The 16,695-nt window shown below is 38.9% G+C and overlaps 1 protein-coding gene across 2 annotated transcripts; it reads right to left on the bottom strand.

The window, feature by feature from the left end:
- Positions 1-1,893: 1,893 nt before the first annotated feature.
- LOC111612169 lies at positions 1,894-16,387 on the bottom strand. Of its 2 annotated transcripts, none has more exons than XM_023352396.1 (5): positions 16,216-16,387; positions 4,455-5,066; positions 3,628-3,958; positions 3,375-3,550; positions 1,894-2,827 (listed from the first exon to the last, which is right to left on the bottom strand). In XM_023352396.1, the coding sequence occupies exons 2-5, from the start codon at positions 5,033-5,035 to the stop codon at positions 2,614-2,616; spliced, it is 1,302 nt and encodes a 433-aa protein (XP_023208164.1). In that variant the 5' UTR covers positions 5,036-5,066; positions 16,216-16,387; the 3' UTR covers positions 1,894-2,613. The 2 variants fall into 2 exon arrangements, with proteins under 2 accessions (XP_023208164.1, XP_023208163.1); XM_023352395.1 differs by lacking the exon at positions 16,216-16,387 and adding an exon at positions 11,969-12,055.
- Positions 16,388-16,695: the final 308 nt, after the last annotated feature.

Genomic DNA, 16,695 nt, shown 5'->3' with positions numbered 1-16,695 from the left:
CAAGGTTTCCCCCAGAAAACCTGGTAGTCCCGGTGGTTGTTCATCCAGCGGCCCGTTGTGTTTTTGAGTTAAAAAATGTTTAACTTGACAATTATGTCAGTTGTCACAATTGACAAAATTGTGAGAGTTGAAAATGTTACTTCACAATTATGTGTTACTGAAAAATTGAAAGATTAACACCTGAACACCAACTATGAAGTCTTAAAAAATGCAAACAAAAAAAAAAACTTTGCTTAGCCTGGTGGGGGCACAAGTAAAGCCTGGTGGCCTGCCAGGCTTATAATACACTGGGGTGAACTCTGCATGGACATTCCACATTACAGTTTATATTAATCTCAAAGACTGAGGAGCTGAAAATGTTTCTGTGAATACAATAGAGACGCCAGCAGGAAATCAAACAATTCGTTTGGTACCTCTGGACAGCTTTAGACAGTGGGCTAATGGTAAAATTTGATGGATTATTGCTGCAGCTTGGATTCTACATTAATATATTCAAATTACATATAAATGTAAAACAGTATGAAGACTGAACAAAAATCAGATAAGGATACAAATATATATCTTCATGGCATACCTTTGGATTTCCTCCTAGTCATATGACCTGTAATGAAAACATTACAAAAAGTTTTCAGAACTGCAAGTGATCTAGAATGCAGATCCTTTTTTCTGCTATACAGAACAAATAACCCAGGATGACAGAATGTTCTTTTCTACATGTAGTTAGAAAATCCACAAAGTTGAGAGCGACAAATGCCATCAAAACTTAAGGCCCTTAACATTTTACAATTTTTCATCTGCCAGAGTAAGCTGATGCCAAATGGATGAAAAAACTATTCTAAACTTTGCAGTTGTAGCAAATATTAAAGCCACAGTATGTAACTTATAAAAAGTTTTTTTATTATTTGCATATTTGTTAAAAGTACATGAAACATACAACCCTCCACCCCCAACTCCTCCCAAAAAAGAATCAAGTGCACAGAAACAGTGCAGTTACCACATACCATCTTGTGTTTCTCATATTCACACACAAGCTGTGGCGATATTTAATTCCCGACACACAAACCCAGAAACCACATGCAAAGTAAGAGACAAACAGTCACATCCAAAGTGTTCAAAAGTAAATAGCAGCATTAACTGTCCTGTTATGTTTCGGGTCGAATTGACCCGTTTTAAAGTTACTTTTTTTCTTGTTGGAAGTTTTTTTTGCATGAAACTTTTTCTATTTGTCTGAATAGGTTCACTCTACATATAAATAGAAAATTGATTCATTTTACACATTTGCAGCCCCCTCCCGTGTCTACTTTTTACATAGATACTGTTCGGGTCAATTTGACCTGGCAGTCAAGTTAAAGGGTAAAAAAAGGTTTTAAAAAATGTTAAATTCTATACGTTTCCTTGCAGCTATGAACCATACTTCACCACACACATTCATGCGCACGTGCACCCCCACAAGCCCACTTTCTCAACATTCTCTTTGCTTCAATAGGAAACTGCGAGAAAGCAGGTGTTCATGCAACTTTTGACAGGAATCTTTTCTGTTACTGTGGGCAAACTCTACCCACACTGAGTGGAAACTCAGCTGAACTGGAGGAAAACATAAATACTCTCTGCATGACTCATTTATCTTGATTTTAATCAGCGAGTCAATTTGACCCTGAACAGAATAAATGTCTCAATTCAATTAAAAAGATCACCTTGAAAAAAAACCCCAAAATGTAATATAATTTTTTTTTTTTTTTTTTTTTTACAAAAGATCAATTTCAGGGAAATTATAATTGTTTTGTTTGTAGGTTTTTTACAGTGGATATAAAAAAAATGTAAATTCCAGTTTTTATGTCCAAATGAGTAAATTGTCATCATTGATCCTTAATTTGTGAGAATAATAAAAAAAACATTATTGCACAAATTGTGATTGAAATTGTTAGTATTGGAGTTAATAATCAAATACAAAAATGTTTTGGTGGATTTGTTTGGTTTCTGGCACTATTGCATGATTCAACACCCTACAGGTTAAACTGACCCACCAACATTATTGCTGTACCTCAGAAACAAACATAACAGGAGGGTTAAAAGGTTTGGTAGATCTGCCATAAAATGCTTCCCTGAGGCAGGAAAGGCATAAAGAATCCTGTGTGAACATTCATTGACAACAAATTTTTCAAGTTTCTAGGAATTAAATGTCGTTACTTGTGCATCTAGCATTGATAAGATACTTTTACATGCAAACTTAATTCCAGTTGATAAAACAAATAACTTAAAAATCCCTGAGTCATTTATGAAAATGAAAACAAAATATCAAAGAAAGGATCAGCTTTAGTTGTTTTGAATCCCTGCTACAAATAGGACTTACCTGCTGAAATAAAAAGCACGAGTTTACTCCTGTGTTACATGTACATGAATAGTTTAACTACCTGTGCAAAACCTTTCAAATACACCACATAATTACATTACAAAACTGACTTGTGTGTGCTGGCTATAAACTGGGGGGAAAAAAAGTCTAAAGAAAGTACTAAACAAGCTCCCACTGAAAGAATACATTCACTGTCTGTTTAAACTGCGAAACAGGATCCTTGTTGGCTGGTCTTTCCTTCCGACCCCATCCTGCAACTTCTATTATAGGAACCCCAAATTTTCCAACACTTTGTCCACATTGGGAATCAATTTTTCCTCAAAGTCCCACAGCCGGTTGTCCACATTGAGCTCCTCCAGTTTTAGTAATTTCCGTAGGGCAACACGAACGTGAATGATCCGACAGACGTCCAGCGGGACTTTGTACTTCTGCCCAAAAAATTGAAGCACTTCATGCACTGATGTCTGCTCCACCATCCTACGACACGGGTACACAAGAGTGAGATGTTGGTCATGTACACAGCACTGTAAAACAGACTTTAAATCGGTACTGCTCATGAGAAACCAGACTTTACTATTGTCTTTATTCATGTTTGACTGCTAAGCAAGCCTCCTGTCACTAGATGACAGCAGAGTTCAAATTAAGGCTGGCTGTTCAAGCCAGTAGAAGAAGTAGCCTATGAGAACAAAGTACTGTAATACTACCAGAATAGGGTTAAACTATTCGCGGAATAAAGTAAAAAAATTATGATCAGGGTTCAAGTCCTTGAGCCTCTTCTAAAACAAAAAAAAAACCTTCTGTTGTACTATTTTAAAAATGTAAACCAGGAAAAATAACATTGTATTTACTGAGGTGGTACAGGTTACAAAAACATTTGAGAACCACTGGACAACATCCCGCTATTGTCCAAAGAGGTTGAGCATCTGTTTTACTGTAATTTAAAAAAAACCCATATATTTAAATGTGGACTTTACCTATTTAATTTAAATATAAATTAAGGCTGAATGCATTTCTCAGCCTATACCTTGGCTGAACGATCATCTTGTGTGGATGGTAAGTCTGTCGGTCAGGGTCTTCTCTGTAAACATGTTCCAGAATATTAATTCCAGGCACCCGGCTCCACTTAGGAAGGTGAAACCTCCCACTTGGTTCAAAGTGATGCTTGGGAAAGATGTGGTTCTCAATGAGGAACACTCCCACCTAAAAAAATGTGAATATGCTTTAATAAAAAGATGGGAAACGTATTTGGAAATACAAGCGTAATGCACTGATCCTACGTTTGGATGCTGCTTCTGCAGCTCGTCCATCAGAGACTTCAGGTTGTCATGTTGATACGGCATGATGATCTCATCTATATCGTTTAGCAGGACATAGCGGGAACGCTCCATGGATCTGTAGATGCACTCGTTGAGTGTGGTGAGCTGGCCAAAGTAGTGAATATCGCCACCATGTTCTGAAAAGAGCCAGCCTCGCGATGGATTCATGTATTTGTCGATTGGCCAGGAAACTACTTCCACAAAGCCCTCCTGGCTGTAACTCTGCAGAAGACTGTCAAGGTCTGGGCCACAGCTGGTGTTATAGATCACCACTCTGTTCACGCCGAGCAACCTTGGACAAAAAAGACAAAATAAAATCACCTACTAAACATTTTGACACTGCAGGTAAAGCAGCCTGAAGTGTTAAATGATTTTGCAACTTTGCAGTCACAAGGTGCTTCTTTCCTACAGTAGGAAGGCAATCTGCACACATAATTTAAGATAGATAAATGTACAGAATACCGTTTGTGAATCCAGTACCTCTACTCCTGGCCGAATGAATAGACCTTGATCTAAGTTTTATTCAAATCTGCAGCAGGAAGCTTTCAATCACTGACTCCCCAAGATTGCCATCGACAGCCACAGACACTGGCTGCCTGTTTGAGATTTGTGAAACGCAGCTTCATTGAGTCTGGCCACCTGCCAGCTGATGTTGTGCAAACCAGAACTAAGAGGATCCACCATGTTACAAGCTAACCTGTGCTAGCTACACATAACTGTTGACAACCATTGAATTTGCTGAAGGACTGGAGCTCAAGACGCCACTAGTAAAGTTTAGGATTACTGACCTGTACATCTCTAGTGTCTGTGCAAACTGCAGCACATTGTTGTAGCCCCCAAACAAATTGGAGACGCATACAGTGAAATCCATCCTTTTCTCCTCTCCTCCATTAGTTTTCTTGTTCCTTATGGGAAGCCAGACGTATTCGGTTCCATTCTCAGGCCTTGTTTGAGTCAGAAGAGTGACATGTGTGGCATTGCAGGTTTTAGGAATCTGGCACATGACATCTGTGGTGACGAATGGAAACCCGAAGTTGTCCGAGTGTTGTAAAATTTTCGCTGGAGTGGTTTCACTTGTGTAGCCGGCACAGCAGAAAAAGCAATGGAGTTCCTGGACGGAGTCTCTCCGAAACATCCCGATGAGGCGAATGTCAAAGCCCTGTACTCTCTGGTCCATGTAGGCTGAGACTAAGAAGTGCTTGGTGTTTTTCAGGGGAGTTATGCTCTCTTTGGAGACTGATCGCAGAAAAACCTCTGGAACAACAGGTCTCGGGTTGAAGCTGGTTGATCTACTGCTAACCAAGAGTGTGATTACGCATATGGTGATGAAGAGGAGGATAAGGAACTTTTTTCTGATGGGTTTTGACATGGTGAGATGGATTCCTGGCCTCAGGCAGAACCTGGAATCAAAGGAAGAGAAAAAACCGTTCTGAATCTGTTACATAAATCAGGCCTTAAAGGTAAAGGTAATTTTATTTATATAGCACATTTTCAGCAATACAAAGTGCTTTACAGGAATTAAACAGAAATACAAACAAAATAACAAACCAAAGGAAATAGCAAAAGAAGAAAAAGAATCTCTGTTGAGCTAAAGTATGTAAATTAGGTGCTCCTGTTCAGGGTTGATAGGTAAACATCCTCTGGTCTAATTCCACTTCTGGATTGGAAGAACAGGAGTCTAAAAAGAATCTAATAAAGTTGATCCAAAATACATAAACTAGAAACTCTTATTCAGGGCTGGTAGATAGGTATAAGTAAGTATCCTCTGGTCTAATTTCTTTTCTGGTTTGGAAGAATATGAGTCTAAAATGTAGTTGCTATAAGGTAGTTTTTTCTAGATTCTAAGTTTGTTCTAATCCTTGTTCTGGGTTGCTAAATAAGTGTAGGTAAGTATTCTCTGGACTTTCTAAGTATGCTCTAAATTTGTAAAAAGTAATGAGTACTCCACAGTCTCTAAGTAAGAATAAAAACTAAATGTTCCTGTTCTGGAAGATTTTTTTTAATGGATTCCTTTTCTGGGTTGCACTAATAGGAGTCTCTCTGCATAATAATCTAAAAATTAATCCAAGAAGTATAATATTGGCCAGAGTACTGTACATTTTCTAAAAAAAATTAATAATAAAAAAAAAGCTAAAGAGTGACTAATCCAATTGCTTTTTTGGGTTAAAATGAGTACTCCACAGTTTCTAATTAATAAAGGGGAATGAAATAAAAAGAGGAAAGGTCACATTAGGTCACATGGCAACATTCAGATCAAACAAAGGCCAAAACAAAGACTTGAGTGAAGGCGGTGACATCACAGGGCCATGAAACCACGTTGCTCAGCCTCCCGGCAGAAGTCCGATAAAGATGTTATCAAAGAAATGTCTTTTGGAGCGCTCAGCTGCATGGATAACAGGAAGGGGTGAGGTGGGAAGGAGCGCTATGTTTACATATCTTCAAAGAGATTGGAAAGATGCAGCCCTTCCAAAGCAACACGGGGAAAGCCAGTTCAGATACAAAATGTCTTAGGTCTGGTAGATTATAACTTTCAATCTTCCCTAAAGTCTATCTCAATTCCCAATTATCCAAACTAGTTTGGCACTGAACCAAAACTAGCAACTTCTCCTCGATTGATTCCATCCCTCTAGTAAGTTTTAGAGTCCTCAGCTGGGCTGCGAGTCTCAGCAAGACTCGCAACCAACTTGTGTCTCTGTCCACACCAACAGTCTGAGTGTTCACTAGTTCGGCCAAATCTGTCAATAAGCCAGCTATCTGCAATCTCCAAACAGCAGAGATCCTGTTAGGAATAAATGCAGGGTGTATCACGCCGGGTATGTCCCCGCAGGACAGGATGGCTCGCCTGTGCCCAGTTTTCTCATGAAGAAAATTTGATCAATTGCATTGAGAGACCGGTTGACCAGATTTGTAGATTTGGAGGATGTGCAAAGAAAGGTTCCAAAAATAGAGAAAAAGACAGCACAAAAACAGAGCAAGCGGAGCAGGCAAGGGCAGGGAGGGAGCAGAGGAAAAAAGCCTCCGCCTTCACAGAGAGCAAGAGGAAAACGTAACTATAGAAGCACAAAGTTGAACAACAATTCTAGATGCAACTTTAACACATACGATCACAAAAGACTGCAGTATTTGGTAGATATAAATACTTCAAATATTCAAACTGCTTGCAAATAACATGTGGAATGGTTAGAATGACTCGGACTCCATTTTCTGCTAAAAGACATGTGACCAAAATGCTAATTATGAAGCACAGTGGTTCGGCCATCATGACACATAAGTTGAAATGTTGGTAAATCTAATCAGTACTGTCACATCAAATGACATCCCTGGTGTCAGTACAACCACAAAATGTGGGAAATACTTTTATCATTATCAGTATAATGACAAAAAAAAAATTCCCTGCTCGCTGTCTACTTTTAAGACAATGCTTAAAACTTTCCTTAAAGTTAAAACGGTGACGTTTACCCAGTCAAGTGGGGGAGTAGAGGAAGGCAGAGTGTGACGGGGGTGGACAGGTAAATACAGTCTGGAAAGACAGCCTTCCTCACACCGCCTCCATCATGCCTCCGTTGTTATGCTGCTATAGGTTTACGCTACTGGAGGACAAACTGATCACTTTTTCCTCACTTTCTTCTTCTACTACTCTCCAAGTTAATTTTTGCTCAGTTTGTTCTCCTCTATATGGAAGCTACATCTGACTGGCGTTCCACTAGGCTACGGTACCTTTGTGGAGGCGGGGGATTGGCTGAGAAAATGCCAACAACTGAACCTTCTCCTCCTGCTGCTGATTTGAACTTTTTATTAACATAGAAAGTACTCCTGTTTCCTTCCTTTTCATTCATGTGCATCTGCTCATATGGCACCATGTTCCGCTGGAGGTTTCAAGGTTTTCCTCTCCACTGTCGCTACGTTCATGCTCAGTATGAACGATTGCTGTAAAGTCAAATCACACAATGCGGGCGCTTTTCCACTCTAAGTGAATGCTGCAAGCCAATGACTTGATGCAATTTGCTAGGTTTCCTTAGAAAACTTTTCAAACTATTTTGAATACTGAAGTGAGCTGAATGCATTAATAGCTGAATTGATTGTAATCACTTCTACACATTAACCACATTGTGTGTGTGATTAAATTTAAAATTGTTTGTGTGGTGCTTTGAGGTGACATTTGTTGTGAATTGCCATTATATAAATGAACTGAATTGAATACAACTGTTGTTGCTCAATGACAAAATTGCTGAGATAAATTTAGAGAAATTTGAAGATGATACAAAATGAACAAAAGGCAAATGAAAGAGGCATCTCCAGACACACTGAAAAACCAAACAACACTACTACACTGGTGACTGAAGCAGCTAATGTAGGATTTCAAAGTCATTCTCAGGACAGACATGCAGCCTCATCTGTTAGACTCTGAAACACATGACACCTCTGATATAGAGGTTAAATATGGAGAACAGGAAGAACAAGAAAAGATGCCAAGCATGACGGTCAATAAGTGTGTGCAGTGAAGTCAAACAAGAAGTTACTTGTAAAGAATTACATGGAAGAGGATAAGATACCGCCTAAGCTTTCAACTGAGATAGTAGCATTAAAACAGGTGTAGCCTCCATGCAAACTGGAGCTGAACTAGTGTTCAAGTACAGCAGACTAAAGATGACTGGTGTGAATGCACCCTAAGACTTTGCATAGATTGCAGAAATTTTAATAGAAAATCCCAAAATCCCATTGACACACAGGCCTTCCCACAAATAAAGGACTTTTTGAATCATTTGGATGGAAAATTGTGGTTGTCGCTCTTGGACCAGCAGGCGCTGTGAGGATTCCTGAGGGGACAGGCAGGAACCCAGCTGACCTCCAGTCCACCCGATTGCCACTTGGGGTATACGAGGCTGATCACTAATCACTGGAACCTGCTTGTAACCCATCATTATCCCCTCATCCACAGAACCTAAGCAAACATCCCTGAGCACCAGTAAATGTGGATACACAACTAAGTAGTTAGTTGTGTATTCATGTCCTCATCATTCTGTTTCTGTGTTTTTAAACTCTGGGCAAACTAACATAATAGCAGATGCAATCGTACCACCATGTGTTGATGTCAGTGACTCCCTAAGGATTGTATGAGTAAATTTCCGTCCCATTTGAACTCGGGAATACTCCTGCAGCATTTCAGCCCTGAATCATGGAACTGCATGATAAAACCTGCCAAACTTATCTGGATGACTCTCAGTCTATAGCAAAACGTTCAGAGATCACTTGGAGGATGAGATGAGAAAAGTTCTCCAGAGATTAAGTTACCTTGATGTAAAACGCAAGTCGAGTAAGTTTAACACGTTTAAGCACAAGGTGTACTATTTAGACACACCAGCCTTGACCTTGAAGCAGTCAAAAAACTCAGTTATAAAACCAGAGATACGTTGGTCAGCTCAGAAAAATGTTAGATCTTTCCTACTTCAAGACAAGACTTTTCCAGAAACGCAAACTGTCTGTTAAAAGCTGACAAAAATCACAAATCTGACTCCATGAAAGTGACACAAAGATGACCAAAGAAACAGTCAATTTTGTCCTTCTCAAAACAAATTGCATGGACTTACAAGCACCAAGCACACTTGAGGAACAAGTTTTATCAACTCACCAGTGCTTAAATTTCCAGATTACACATAACTGTTTCCTTTTGGCTAGGTCCAGGTGGTAATCTGTGAGTTTTTTCTTATGGCTACCATACACAAAGAGCAGCTGGAAAAACTAGAATTTCTAGTTTTAAAATGGGCCATCAGGACAAATTCAGAGACTATTTAGACTAAGCTCCAACAATTCCTGCTTATGACAACAACAACCTGCTTCTGTACATTGTCAACAACCAAACTGAATGCAACCATATCTAGATGCATCACAGAGCTAGCTGGTTTTCACTTCACTATAGCACACCAGGAAAAGAAAGTGATGCATTTGCTTTGTCAAAAATGCTAGAGGGTATAAAACCTTTAATGAGAGACTGTTCTGAGGAGTTGCCTCTAGACACTATTGAGGCAGCTAAAAGACAGAACAGCTACATGGAAACTGTTAACCGCAGCTGAAGTAGAGAAGCTGAAAAGAAGAAGAAGAATTACTTTATTCATCCCAGCAGGGAAATTATTTCGCAGTTACAGCAAGAATTTTTTATACACAGATTAACACACACATGACAGGAGCTGCGTCTGCAGGCAGCCAGCTGAGCCGGCGCCAAAAAAGCAAAGAGTGCAGTGCAAAAGTCTGTGGCTGCCCAACAAGCTCGGAGCATTCAACCCACAGACAAAACGCTTGGGAAACACTGTGTATGCCAACGAAACCACCTATTTCAGAAACACTGCACTTAAAGAGCTGCACAATATGGGCAATCAAGACCTTTGAACCATGACCCCTTCCTTTGGCTACTAATCCAGGCAGACATTAAGCATCGTGTGACTGAAGTTTACCCCTGTATCAAGCTGAAAAGGTCCAATCATGACACAAGGGCTTCCTTTAACAAACATTTTAACCAGAGCTTTAAGTAGGCCTACATGCACCGGTATACAGTACCAGCACTTTTAATTTTATTGTTCAGCGTATCGGGACAAATTCCCAGCATGGCGTTTACCTGGACTTTTCCGGTGTTACGTTTGTCTGCATTTTACTCCCCTACAGCAACGTCCTGCACAAGCAGCAAAATACGCATTATGCTCACTCCTGCCCTGTCACCAGTGTGCTGTGCAATACATTTATTGTTACACCCAACTACTCTTCCTGGGGTTCATTGTTAAAACAAACAAAGTAGAAATCATTCACATGTATGACAGGTGACAGGTCTAATATACATAGCTATTAAAAAAAATATAATAGTTCATACAAAAATGTTGGTAAATTCATAAAATAATAAATCATTCCAGTTATAAATGTTACTCTGAAAAAATGTGTGAAGGCACAGTGTATAATGAGAGGTAGCATTGGGAAATGTAATAAACAATATTTACAAAACTCAAGAACAGGAAAAAAGGAACAAAAAGTAAAGAGTAAAGAACTAGATGTGAATCAAAGTAGGAAAACAGAGAATCCCACAAGGTGACAAACATTTCACAGACAAAGGATCATATACACACACTCCAGAATTCAAACATTACAGAAAAACTTATTGTTTCTTAACACCTGCCCTGAGCAATGAACAAAATAAGAGCTTTTTGAGGGCAGGTCAGGTGAGACACATGGAGGCATGGAGATGTGTTTCACCTGAGGGTAGTGCAGGTGAATAGCGTGAGTGAGTGTGAATACAATAGAAACAGGAAGGAATATTAACATGAGAGAAACTAAAGAGGCATCTGCAATGCATTTCTAAAGACTGTAATAAGACCACAGAGAGGAGAGGAGCTTGTTTTTTTTTCAATGATTATCTGTCTCATATTACAAACAGTGACAGTTTTAACAAAAAAGATATGTATTTTTAAGTAATTTTTTTAATAAAAGCTATATACTGCAGTTTTAATTCAAACTTTTTTCTTTGCTGCAAATCAGATTTTTTTGTCCTGCACTCCCAAGTTACCTAATTAGCCATGTAAGGATAGGAAGATTTTTTTTTTTACCCCTCCAGGGGGTCTTTTGTGGGCTCTAGTGTCCAGTGGGCTGACAGGAAACAAGGAAGGAGAGGGGGGGATGCATGCGGCAAATGTCGTCGGGTCCGGGAGTCAAACCCGCGACGGCCGCGTCGAGGACTCAAGGCCTCCAAATACGGGTCGCGCTAACCACTACGCCACCACGGCACGCCCCCAGAAGAAGTATTTTGAACTTTGATCGACAAGTACAACAAATGTAGGCCTCATTTCTTTACTTCCTCCAAATCATTCGCTAGGGTTTGGGTAAACCTCAACGTAGTGCTTTTCTTTTTTACTAGATTGAAAAACACTAGTGTAACAAGTCTGGTAACTTGGAAACTGTATCTCTGAGGAGGAGTTGCGCCTCAAAGTAGACTCTTGGTCCACCCAGGTGTTTTACACAGATGAATGGTTTCCATTAGAGATTGAAGGATTTCTAAAACATGCATGAAAGAATCAAGGCCACACTCCAGGTATGTTTTTGATGAGGGAATAGCACCAAAACATGATATAATTTTACATAATACTGCCCCTTTAAAAATGGGAAAAATATTGGTGGGATATTGCAGAGAGCGCACTTGGTGAAAATAAGGAAACTGGACTAAAAACAGCAACTTAAAACAGACGGAAGTTGCAACAACAATGAGACTAACTGAACAAAAGTCACTAGAGCGTTGATGATGAAAGAACAAAAAAGGAGGCCTGACCTTGTACTTGTTCCGACAGCAAATGGGTTATGGCAGTATTTCCTCAGGGCCCACAATCCCACAATTTATGTTTTTCCCTGTTGTCACACATATGACTAAAATAAATTAATGATTAACAGCCTTCAGCAGCACCTGATGCAATCATTTGACACAGGTGTGCTGGAGCAAAGACACCTAAAACAAAAAGTACTGGTTCTGAAGAACGGGTTTGAAAAACACCTGAATTATTCACTCAGATTCACAATCAGTCAGACAAACACTAAATATACTTACATCTCATATGTATTGTCTTTGTTAGGGTTTTGATTATGCTTTACAATCTATAACTTTGTCTCCCCTCCTTATTGTTATGGGCCAACCTGTCAATGTTTTGCCCTTTTGCTGCTTTTACAAATCAATAAAATTTAGGAAATGTGGCTTCTCTTTAAAGTCACTTAATGTCAAAGTAGAGACTGATTTCTACAAAATAACGACAAGTAAATAAGCAAATAATTGCATGAATATCCCACTTTCACATGAAAGATTTTCTTTGTACTTTTTTGTCAAAGAAAGCTACTCTGTTGATTATGATGGATTTAGAAAAGAATTCAAAGGGTGAAGCATCCAAGGGGGTGAAAATGTTTTATAGACAAAAACAAAATGTCAGAGTAGAATAAAAATTTCCACACATATTAAAAACTTTGGGTGTCAACTTTATTGAGCAACCTGAAGAAAGATGAAGATAAAGGCAAAGACCAAGGCAAAGACAAAGAAGAAGAACTGGTGCCTTCCTTCCATGAGGTCAGCTCGTCTACATCTCAACCGACCAGAAAGATTGCGAGACAAGGTGAAGGGAGCTTCAGAGCCGCAAGACAAGAAGCTGAAGAACGCAACACACATGAGGAAGTCACCCTAAGACCCCAGACCTGCCACTCTAAATCAGTACTCTTCTTGCCAGCACCCAAGTCCTGTGTGACCTCACAATCCATGCAGAGACAAAAGCTCATCAGATCTACAGAGATCCCTGCCTTCATCGATCAACAACCTCCTCCTTTTCCTCTTCCTGCTGCTGCAGCACCTTCTTCATCATCAGGCCAGTTCTGGGGTTCAAAATTCCATACACTGTCTGTCTCTCTCAAAGGTTCCCTGTTTGGTTCTCAGTGTCAGCATTAGGGAAAGATAGGCTAGATCATTGATTTTACTTATTTGATTATTTCAGCTACTGAATTAAGCTGTACTGATGAGATCCAGCAAACAGCTCACTGGACGTTGGCCGTCAATGGTTTCTGCGCAAGCTGTAACGTTTGAAAGTAGACCAAGATCCAAATAACAACCTACCAACGTGGGATGCAAAGCCGCTAGAGGTTGGTGATATTGGGAGTTTTATTGGCTATTTACAGGAGCATTTTTTTCAATGTGCATCATACAACAATTTCATTCCTACAGCTGCTGTAGAAACAACAATCTATCCTTGACTTTCAACAGACCTGAAGAGTTAGTTACAAACCTGAAGAACCAGGCTGATCCTGAGAAATAATGATTTTTGCCAATGAAAACAGAAACTAATCAGTGCTGTGAAGTGAGAGTGAAACTTTTATGTAAAGGGGGAGTAGGCTGCTTTTAAGACTTTAACACGATGTGGCCAACCTTGGTTGGCCTAGTTTGTATATGAAAACATCTTCATAGCAAAAGGTAAAAAATAATGGTTAATGGTCAGTACATCAAATAATGGTTACATCAAGTCCTCACATCTGCTCCAAAATTAAGACCAGTACATGTCTGTAAAAAACAAACATTGCTAAAGAAAACAGGAAGAAAGCTCAATCTAAAACTTCATAAGATCATGCATTGAGATTACAAAAGAGAAAGCAACAGATACAACACAGATTGTAAGAAGGCGGCCTTTTGCGGTTGGGTTTTACAGTGAGGATGAAAAGCTGAGGCAGAGTCAGGTGGAAACAGCAACGGTTTATTCTTCACACAGCACCAACAATCATTTCACAGGTGAAACTGCAGCCTTAAATAGTCCCAGCTGTGACAGACCAAACCACCTTTAATACACAGGGGAATCTCAATTCACCAATCTCCACCTATATATATAAAATACCTTTTACTAAATACAAACATTTCCACTTACTTTTTATAAATATTTTATGTTTTATTCTTACACCATAACGAAACACCACAAAAACCCATAAACAATCCTCCCCCCACTTTTTAATGGCCTCTCCCAGAAACTATATATGGTGTCTGGACCCCTAGCACAGTATTTGTCCCTGGAGAGAACACCGAAAAGACGGGTGAGTCACTCTATATTAGCACTCCACACTTAACAGATTATGCACAAACATTTGCTCATTTTACCCACCAGTAGCTCATTGCTCTGAGTACCAACTATCCTCCCTTCACAGGCAACCACCTCACTTCTCAATGAGGAGCAGCTGTGCAAAGCCCAGAACAAAAAGCTACATGCTAACCACTAAAAATACTCAATAAATACAGTCAAAACTTCTTGTGTGCAAATTGTTATTTATGTGCAAATCTATGCTTAGAGTGCAATGCTAAATAAAGTGCTTGTTAAAAAAGTGCAAAAAGTGCTTTTAAAAGTGCTATACAGTGACTTAAGTAAAAAATAGTCCCAGTAATAAAGATGCCTTCATTACACAGATGTATATTTGGAGGTTGTGGTCGGTTGCCTAAGTCACAACCTCAAGATACACAGATCATGATGAAACTTGGAAGATGCCACTGGTAGAAGACCTTTGTCACTACTTTGATTATTGGATGTTATTGTGAGAATGATTGATAATCGCAGCATAAATATTGCATTTTAAATGTCTGAAATGAATCATGTCTAAGTTGATCTTGTTCAACCCTGCTTTAAATGTTAATATATTTGTCCTTTAATTTGGACACCATTTTTAATTTGTTCAGTGTAGAGGTGCAGGCACTACGTCTAACATTGATTTTAGATTAACTCTTGCAGGTCTGTCTTGTAAAATAAGTATGTTTTTCCACCACATTTTACTACAGCTGATGCGAGGAGCGGCCATTATGAAATACAAAGTTGGTCACAAGTTGTAACTGGTAGTTGGAGTTGCTCCCACTTTCCCAGTGTGAAATGTGACTTTGGAGGGCATTCCAGATTATTATTTTTTTGACTGGGAAGTTGAAATGTCCTAGTTCAGAGTAAAACTGGAACGCAGCGTTAGTATGTCTACTTGTAGATGGTAAATGCAAGTATTCCTTCTTATTTGAAGGTTATCAATGGAAATGATGAAAAAACAAATAATTTCTCCATGCATTCCCTTCAGGTTAAGGTTTTTTCAAGTTTTGGCTGAAGAGAGTAAAATAACTCTTTTTAATACACATTTCAGACTTCAGTCTGAAAATCTTTGGAGGCAGCTGCAGATTAGAGTGACAGCTAGGTGCCTTTGCAACCTACAAGTCTTGAAAATCACCACCAGCTGATAAGTTTTCCACCAAATAGGTTCTGGAACTTGCTCATTACCTGTTCTTCAGAGAGATGCCCAAAGAAATCAACTGTTGACATGAATAAAACTATTTTCAGCCCAATCAGCCAACCAGAAAAAAAGAGCTACCTTTAGACTCAAATCCAGAGATACTGTTAGCTGAAGGACGTGCAATTTATTTTTCGATGTATTTAACTGTTCTAGTTTCAGTTCTCTTCTCACAATGCTTTATCTCAGATCATTTTCTAAAAGGCTTTTTAAAATACTCTAGTGAGAATTTGAAACGGAGCCATTACTTCCTCTATGTCAAGGTATGACACAGAAGAAGTTCATGACTATACAACGTCGAACCAGTTTCAAGGGTTTGATTGAACACGTGTGAACAATCAATTCAAATCAGTTTAGCACATAGAGAAGCGTGGAAATACAATGGCCATATAACAGTTTTTTCCTCACCGTTTTATAAATGATGCGCATTACTTTACTGTAATGAAGGTAAGCAATAAGATGTCAGGATTCCCCGAAGGACAAAAACCAGATCGTACTAGTTAAAACCGAAAAGGGCAAAAAAAGAGAAATACATAAAAATGTACGTTAATCACGCATTTAACTCTAAAGTGCACTTAACTATACAACTAAATCAATTCAAAATGAATTTATGCATGAGCACTTGGTCAAGATAAAATAATAATAATAACAATAATAATAATAATAATAATAAATGATGTGCCACACAAATAACAAAAGCATTCTAAGATCGCACACATTTTTTAAAAATGGCTTTATCAAACTTACCCGAAGCTGAGACTGCAGCCACTGCTCGTCTCGCAGACAAGACGCCGAGAAAGCGGGTGATGGACTAATGATTAATCGATTTCCTATAGGTGCACTCCGGACCCTCCTATTTCGTTTAGCCGTCACCCACTAACACCAGCCAGTCACTAGTGATGTATGGAGAGAGCCTGCATCACAGTAAGAGAGTCACTTCACGTCTCTTCGTCGTCCTGAATACTCTGGGAGGAGGATGGCCAATGAGCAGCCGACATATAAAACCACAAAAAACTTTATATAACATATAAAAAATATTCGAACGACGAGCTTTAAATGTTTCAAGGTGAAGTATGTTTGAATAAACTCTGTTTTCAATGCATTAGATTATTTTTAGTTTTGTTTTCGTAAATGGTCTACTCAAAAAATAGCACAAAAAAATGAAAATTGCGGGTATAATTAAGAAGTAAAAAAAAAAACACAAAACATATCTAAGCCAATAGAAGC

This window comes from Xiphophorus maculatus, chromosome 19 (genome assembly GCF_002775205.1).
Source record: "Xiphophorus maculatus strain JP 163 A chromosome 19, X_maculatus-5.0-male, whole genome shotgun sequence".
Lineage (NCBI taxonomy): Eukaryota > Metazoa > Chordata > Actinopteri > Cyprinodontiformes > Poeciliidae > Xiphophorus > Xiphophorus maculatus.
Note: the sequence above shows the minus strand (reverse complement) of the source record. Positions and strands in the feature narration are given on the sequence as shown.